This window comes from Triticum dicoccoides, chromosome 2A (genome assembly GCF_002162155.2).
Source record: "Triticum dicoccoides isolate Atlit2015 ecotype Zavitan chromosome 2A, WEW_v2.0, whole genome shotgun sequence".
NCBI lineage: Eukaryota > Viridiplantae > Streptophyta > Magnoliopsida > Poales > Poaceae > Triticum > Triticum dicoccoides.
In genome coordinates, this window is record NC_041382.1 from 574,241,438 (window position 1) to 574,249,274 (window position 7,837).

A 7,837-nucleotide genomic window follows, 5' to 3' on the forward strand; every position below is an offset into this window, starting at 1 on the left:
AGACAGACGCGTGCGACCATGGCATCGGGGCAATTCTGCAACAACAGGGGCACCCAATCGCATTCATGAGCAAAGCACTCAGCCCGAGGTATCAAGGGCTGTCAACCTACGAGAAGGAATACCTGGCAATCATAGTAGCAGTGGACCAGTGGCGCCCGTATTTGCAACACGCAGAATTTGTTATTTACACTGACCAGAAGAGCCTCACACATCTAGAAGAGCAACGCCTGAACACCCCGTGGCAACACAAGGCTTTCACCAAGTTGTTAGGGCTCAGGTACCAGATCAAGTACAAGGAGCTGATAATCACGGCGCGGATGCTCTTTCACGAGCGAACCAAGCAGATACACTGCTCGTGGTCACATCATGCCAACCAAGCTGGCTGGAAGACGTCATCAACAACTACAACGGCAATCTGCACGCGCAGAAACTTCTGGAGCAACTAGCAGTGCGTGACGACCCAAAAGGACGGTTCACGTTTCAGTAAGGCATCATCAGGTTCAGAGGCAGGATTTGGCTAGGGGGGGGGGACACAGATCCAACAACATATCATACAAGCTTTTCATGACAACCCGATAGGAGGACATTCAGGATTTCCTGTCACGTACAGACGTACGACGTCTGTTCGTGTGGCCCAAGATGAAGGTGCAAATCAAGCAGTCTGTGCAGTGTTGTTCGGTGTGCCAACAGGCTAAGCCAGACAGAGCGGCCTCTCCAGATCTGTTATCTCCGTTGCCAATTCCCAACAAGCCATGGGACATGATTACTATGGATTTCGTGGATGGCTTGCCACAATCGAGCAGATTCAACTGTCTGCTGGTGATCGTGGATAAGAGAACCAAGTACAGTCATTTCTTGCCTCTGGCGCACCCATACACGGCAACTTCTGTGGCTCAACTGTTCATTCAGCAGGTCTACAAGGTACAAGGACTGCCCGGGGTGATCGTATCAGATCGTGATCCTGTGTTCACTAGCCATTTCTGGCAGGAGCTTTTCAAGGCCACGGGCACTCAGCTCAGACTCAGCACAGCCAACCATCCTCAAACGGACGGGCAGACTGAGCGAGTTAACCAATGCGTGGAAACCTTCCTGAGATGTTTCACACAATCATGCCCCCGGCGGTGGAGTTTCTGGATACCTTTGGCTCAGTTTTGGTATAACACCTCTCACCATTCGGCCATTGGCATGACACCTTTCAAAGCTATGTTCGGGTACGAGCCACGGCACTGGGGCATAACAGCAGAAAACACCTGTTCTGTCCCAGCCCTCAACTCGTGGCTCGAGGAAAGGGATACGGTGCAGGAACTGTTACAACAACACTTGAACAGAGCAAAGCAACTGATGAAAAGCCAGGCGGACAAGAAACGATCATTCCGTCAGTTTGAAGTGGGCGATCAAGTCTACCTGAAGCTACAACCTTATATCCAAACTTCCGTCGCTCCACGGGCAAATCACAAGCTGGCATTCAAGTACTACGGGCCTTTTCCTATCATCAGCAAGATCAACGAGGTCGCCTACAAGCTACAGCTCCCGTCGCAAGCAACAATCCATCCAGTCTTCCACGTCTCGCTCCTTCGACGCGTCCTGAGCACGGGTACGGCTGTTGAACCTCAGTTACCTCATTGTTCTGATGAGCTCGCAGTCCCTATGGCAGTTCTGCAATCAAGATGGCGCCAGGAGAAGGGCAAGATGAGGGAGCAGGTGCTCGTCCGTTGGTCCAATTCAGAGGCGCTTGGCGAAACCTGGGAAGACAAGGCACGGCTCAAGGAGCGCTTCCCGCTTGCGGAGGCTTGGGGACAAGCCTCTGCTCAAGGAGAGGGGATGTCAGCGTCCCTAACGAGGCCGGCCCGCAAGGCAGCTCCAAGGATCCTGTCTCCACGACCCCGCGTGCGGCCCGGCCCAGGAAGCCCAACCCACGCATCGTCGGCCCAGCGTGGGTTAACTGAAGCCCGTGCGGCAGCTACTTAAGTAGAGAGGCGATAGCGAGCTAGGGTTATCCAGTGGATCACGGCTTCGGCGGCTCGGCTCTATTCCCCTTCCTCCTTCTCGCTGGCTATGAACCCTAGTTCCCCATTCGTGTAATCCTTCCTGTAATCGTTACCATATCGAATCCTGAGAGTGGAATTGCTAGTAATCGAGAGGATCCACTTCCACCCTCACAGCCTGCAATGTTGATTTCTGCTGCTTTATCATGTACTCTTTCGAACTATCGCAATGCTATCTGTTTCCAGGGCAATAGATGAAAAGGCTCGTTGGATGTATGGGACAGATTACTCTCAACCATGCATTGCCAGAAAAGATTGTGCAAACCTACTCAGCTGGAGAAATCGGAGGATCACACGCACCAGGAGTATGGAACACATACGCGAACAACTGCTGCGACTTGCCTGCAGCGGAAACCCTTGGCGGGAGCCTTGATTGTACTTGAGGTCTTGAGCTGCACCAAAGTCTGACGCTTACCAATTCGTTCAGGCAGGATGAAGCCCTCGTCAAGCGATTGCCCTGCATTGGATGGAAGGCAAGACTCCAGATTCGTGATTACTATCCTGTGTGTGGGCCAGCTTTGCAAAAATGCTGGCAGCTCCTCGGCTTGTAATAGGATAGGTCTTTGTTACCTGGAATTTTAGCTGTACTTGTGGCTGTGTGTGACAGCACACTGAACATGATTTCTGTTTTCTGCTGGCCTCGTTTCAATAAAATGTGCCCGGGGAAACCCCTATCCTTCTAACCAAAAAAAAACATACTATAGTAGCTCAGCCTTCGGGCAATCAACCATTGTTTGGAGAGGAAAAAGCTTCAAACGATTAAGCCAGTGAAGGATTTGTTCTTGTCGCGTTTCCAGAAAGTATATTAGGCAATAGATTAACTTGATGGTCTAAATCAACCATGCTCCTGATAATGTGGAAGGTTTACAGCCTCAAGCAAGAGCTGCTGCAACTAGCAAAGAGAAATGGTGGCTCCCGAATTCTCCATCCTCCTTGTAAGATGCTCATCCTCAAGTGCTCCATCAGCGCAACACAACCTTTGGCTCGCTTGTCACCCTCTGGTTTGGCAAGGCCATCGTTTGATACACCACCTACAGCATGCGAATGCCAGTTGAAGCACAGTTTGGGTGGCTCCTTCAGCACACTCAGAGCTTTGGAATCCCAGATTCATCTGTGCATCCTACGACAGACACCAGAGACTGTGCTTACCAGGGCAGTTGGTTTGGACACCTTCACCAACCCGGCCAATACCGACCTGCCCAATCTAGTGCTTAACAATGCTCCATGGGATAAAACTCTGCAGCCGGCTCATGGCGACAGACAACACCGGTGGCAGGCTTCTCCTCAATGTGCAAGATTATGAGAGAGACCCCGTGTTTTACGCTGTGGCTGCACTCTGTGGAAACCAATACAGCTCGTCTTGGTCCAGTGACATCGTCAGGAGCGGCTCACAGCTGGTAGTACTTCACCGTGCCTTGAAAGATCAAAAATCAGCATCACATATGTGGAGATGACCTGCATGGCAGACCACCACCACCGTCCCAGCTTGAAACAGATGGCGAATTCCGGCGATGCATCTACCAAAGATGGCAGCAGCGAGCATCCAGTGGAACGTTCCTGCAACTTCATCTCAAGGGGCATCTGCAACATCGTTGTAACAGGAGATGCAAGCAGAGTATGCACGCTGAACATGTACCACAGCAGTTCAACACAAAATTAAAGCACAGGTACTGCAGATTTGACTGGACCAGGAACCAGAGGTGGGTTGCCATTTGCCAGTTCCCAACATGTTATGCATTCATTGATCAGCAGAAGTACAGAGGGTGCCAAGCAGACGTCCAAGCCCAGAGTCGTGACTTTGATGAACATCATTCAACATCCAACCAGTTTGATCTACTTTCAGTGATAGCTGTGGACTGGGCTCTTGCTGCCATGAGCACAAGTACACTATCAATCAGGATAATTGCATGAGATGTGCATGTTGAACTGTTTCTGCACTTTTTTTCACCAAGTTTTGTTTTTTGGCAGTCTGGTATTTCACCAAGTTCATTGCTGGAAGGAGCTGCTGCTGTCTAACAGAAAGGCGAAAAGCACCATGAGCAGAACACTGTATCTAAACGTGCCAAAGAACAGCAGCTCCTGATCTGAGATCAGCAATGACACGACAAGCGGAAGAAAGACAAGACATATTATTGGGTCCTTGGGACCTCTTTTGCTCCATGGACGCTCTATCCTTGTAAACCTTCCCCTCATCTACCCTTTTTGGAGCTCATATCTTGCAGGTAAAATGTTGAACAAGAAATATCTCATGAGGATAGAGCAATTCTAACGGACTGGGCTGGATATATCAATCTTCTGGTGCTGGAAGACAAGGCAGCTTCCCTTGACATGAAGAGGGTCCAGCTGTTTGTGGCAGTGGCACTGCGGTGTGTGGAGTCAACCTGTAAATAGGTTGAGTATGGCAAGTGATCGAACCAGGGAACACCAACTACTGCAATGACAGGAGCAAGCGACACGCCCTAAAATGCATAAGATGACCCAGGTGCTTGATGGAGCAGTTGAGATCCATGTGCCTCCTGATCCTGCACCAAACATCAGTCCTATTCAGTAATACAGAAAATCACTGTAACTAACTTGCAGACTCGAAAAAGATGGCTAATAAAGCTAATATGCATCTACAACATGCACTTCAATAAGAATTATCAGTTCTCGCTGCTCCCATAGGTGGCATACTGTGGTGCCACGTTACCCCTATCTGATATCTCTACAACAACAATAACAACAAAGCCTTTAGTCCCAAACAAGTTCTGGTAGGCTAGAGGTGAAACCCATAAGATCTCGCGACCAACTCATGGCTCTGGCACATGGATAGCAAGATTCCATGCACCCCTGTCCATAGCTAGTTCTTTGGTGATACTCCAATCCTTCAGGTCTCTCTTAACGGACTCCTCCCATGTCAAATTCGGTCAACCCCGACCTCTCTTGACAATCTCCACACGCTTTAGCCGTCCGCTATGCACTGGAGCTTCTAGAGGCCTGCGCTGAATATGCCCAAACCATCTCAGACGATGTAGGACAAGCTTCTCTTCAATTGGTGCTACCCCAACTCTATCTTGTATATCATCATTCCGGATCTTTTGGGTTTCATCTCCATAAGAGTGGCTGAGTTTTTACGTTGGCTCGCCAAGCCTATCACAACCCTCCTCCTTTACCCGGGCTTGGGACCGGCTATGTTGAGACAACATAGGCAGAGTTCCCTATCTGATATCACTAGTTTTTACTTTTCAGACATTCTTCCCTCAATTTTTTATTTTTTTTACTTTTCAGACACTCTCATTTCAGCCCTCACAAAGGGCCATGTAAAATTTATGAACATAGCAGCAAGCAACACTCTCCCATCACCTCCTAGCTCCTGCCGTCTCCCATCGCCTGATCCCCTCCGCCAATCTCCAATCTTCACCACCTAGGTCAAAATCCAAATCCACAAAACAATGGCTACCTATTTACGCCAAACGGCCAAAGCTCATCGAATCTTGTGAGCGGACCTCGATATCATAACCTTCATATTGGCTGGCCTATGACTCCCAATATGTCTTGCATATAATAAGTAACTACATCCTTTGTCCATAGTCCATACTTGATAAACATAAAAAGTTATAGCTTACTACTACACTATGTTTAACTTCTGTTTTATTAGCATTGCACAAGGGTCTTACTAGCATGACAGACAAAATGTATTAGAATTGCACTAGCATACATCGATTTGTTGTTTCTCGCTGAACAGTTGAACAGGTTAGCGCGGCATCTGTCCCAGACTTGTGCTTTGGAGAAGGCTAGTTCAGCAACATCTGCAGCTAAAACAGGTGATCGCAGCATCTATCTCAGACTTGAATGCTTTCTCTTTGGAGAAGCCTAGTTGAGCAACATCTGCAGCTAAAAGTTGTACGAGTAACAAATAACACTGCATTCACAAGTTCTACCCAAACTGGAAGACGCTGGAAATAGTGTCACAATTTCGCAAGCTGCAGTCGACGATTTGTTTTGTATAACAAATATGCTACTATCACACAATGTCAGTGCACCGCAGTCCACAGTTGAAGAACTCGCACGGCTGCGTGAGCATCCGCTTACCTGAATGGCTCAGAAGCGGCCAGGCCGGACCCAGAAGAGCTCGCGCATGATGACCACGATGATCACGATGTTGGGCACGGTCGTCAGCACCACCCCCGCCATGGACACCGGCGGCCGCGTCCTCATGGGCCCCCTCCGAGCCCGCCGCCGCTGCGCGTACCCCCGGAGCTCGGCCTCGGTCCACCGCTCCGGTGCCGGCTCGATGCCGGCGGAGGGCACGAGCGGCGGCGGGAACTGGAAGGGGCACCGGGAGCGCCAGGACGAAGGCGGCAGGCCAAGGCGCGCGGCGCGGGGCAGGAAGACGGAGGTGAGGGCCCACCGGAGGAGCGACGCGCCGGGGCAGAGGAAAGGCGGGTAGGAGGAGCCCCGAGGTGGGCACGGGACGCGGGACGCGAGGAAGAGCTGCGAGTGGAGCGACGGCGAGTGGGACGGGTGGGTCAGGATGTGTGTCAGGGCCTCGGTCCGTTGCGCCCATGTGGGAGCGGGAGCGGGAGCGGGAGCGGTAGTCGGTGCTCGGCCTTGGGATTTAGCGTCGGCCATGGCGACGGCGAAGGAGGCGAACTGGCGAAGCCGGAGTGGACGGCGTCGGTTGCCCGGCGAGAGGATAAAGAAGAGCCGTTCCGGCGAACACGTAAATGCGGAATACGCCTTCTTGTCTTGTTTTCCCCGGTGTTCGGCGCAGCCAGAGTATCCACGTAGATATGGCTGAATTCATAGTTAGTTTTGTCTTTGTTTCGGAGATAGATTCGAATTTCTGTTTGAGATTTTGTGACGTGATTTGTATATGTTGAATCCATGCCATTGTTTTTCCCAAATGAAAGTGCCACAGCCAGGTGGGTGACACTCCGACTCTGACGTTTTTCGATGACAATTCCAATCATGCATGGATGGCAAATTTCAATGACACACTGCAAGTTTCTATCAAAAATAAATTGAAGCAGGAAGTTGTCATGCTTACAACCTAAAGTTATCATCCTTGCTTAACTAAGCTTGCTACAAAAACGTTTGATTTGCCATGTGCCCGTACCTGATGTGTGACAATTATCAGAGTCCTTGTCTACAGTAACCTCCGCTAATGATGCCATGTCACCTCGATTATTGTTGCTAATCTCGCGTCAGTTCGAAACCCAGTTCAAATTTTAAAAATAAAGTTAAACAATAAAAGTTTCCAAACATTAAAACTAAAATGCTCTAAACGTGCCAAATAATGCATAGGTAATTATGGTTAAGAAACCACATTTTTATAAAATGTTTAAATACCCTTAGGTGAATAAAACAGTAGCAAAAACCAATATTTAAATGCTTTTATAATTAACAAAATACTAAACTGAATTGCTTTGGGGTAAAACCTATTGTTGTAGTGGGTTTTAATGTATTACTAAATTAGGGATCATTTTAATATTAGATAAAAACTAAATGAAAAAGAAACTAGAAATAAAACAGAAAAGAAATAAAAAGAAAAGAAATTACAAAATAGAAAGAAACAAACAAACAAAAAATAAAAAGAAAGCCCTCACTGGGCCTCGACCCAGCCGGCCCCGTTGGCCACCCCACTAGGTCGGCCCAAACCGGCCCAGGCCGCCCTCCCTCACTCCTTTATCCCCTGTCCCCGAACCCTAGCGGCCACTACCCCCCACTTCTCCCCGATCCCCTTCTCCTCCCCATCTGGATCGGGCAACTGCCCCGAGCCATCGCCCCACATCGCCAGCGCCCCTATCCCG

At 49.5% G+C, this 7,837-nt stretch overlaps 1 protein-coding gene across 2 annotated transcripts; it reads right to left on the reverse strand.

The window, feature by feature from the left end:
• Nucleotides 1-2,813: 2,813 nt before the first annotated feature.
• Nucleotides 2,814-6,764, reverse strand: LOC119355464. Of its 2 annotated transcripts, none has more exons than XR_005171597.1 (2): nucleotides 5,743-6,764; nucleotides 2,814-4,567 (listed from the first exon to the last, which is right to left on the reverse strand). XR_005171597.1 is itself a non-coding variant. In XM_037622268.1 (2 exons), the coding sequence occupies exon 1, from the start codon at nucleotides 6,654-6,656 to the stop codon at nucleotides 6,126-6,128; it is 531 nt and encodes a 176-aa protein (XP_037478165.1). In that variant the 5' UTR covers nucleotides 6,657-6,764; the 3' UTR covers nucleotides 2,814-4,567; nucleotides 6,117-6,125. The 2 variants fall into 2 exon arrangements, 1 of the variants encoding a protein (XP_037478165.1); XM_037622268.1 differs by having other exon boundaries at nucleotides 6,117-6,764.
• Between the last annotated feature and the right edge of the window lie 1,073 nt (nucleotides 6,765-7,837).

Excerpts from the sequence above, each read along its gene's own strand:
- LOC119355464 (XM_037622268.1), bottom strand. The coding sequence starts at position 6,656 with ATGGCCGACGCTAAATCCCAAGGCCGAGCACCGACTACCGCTCCCGCT.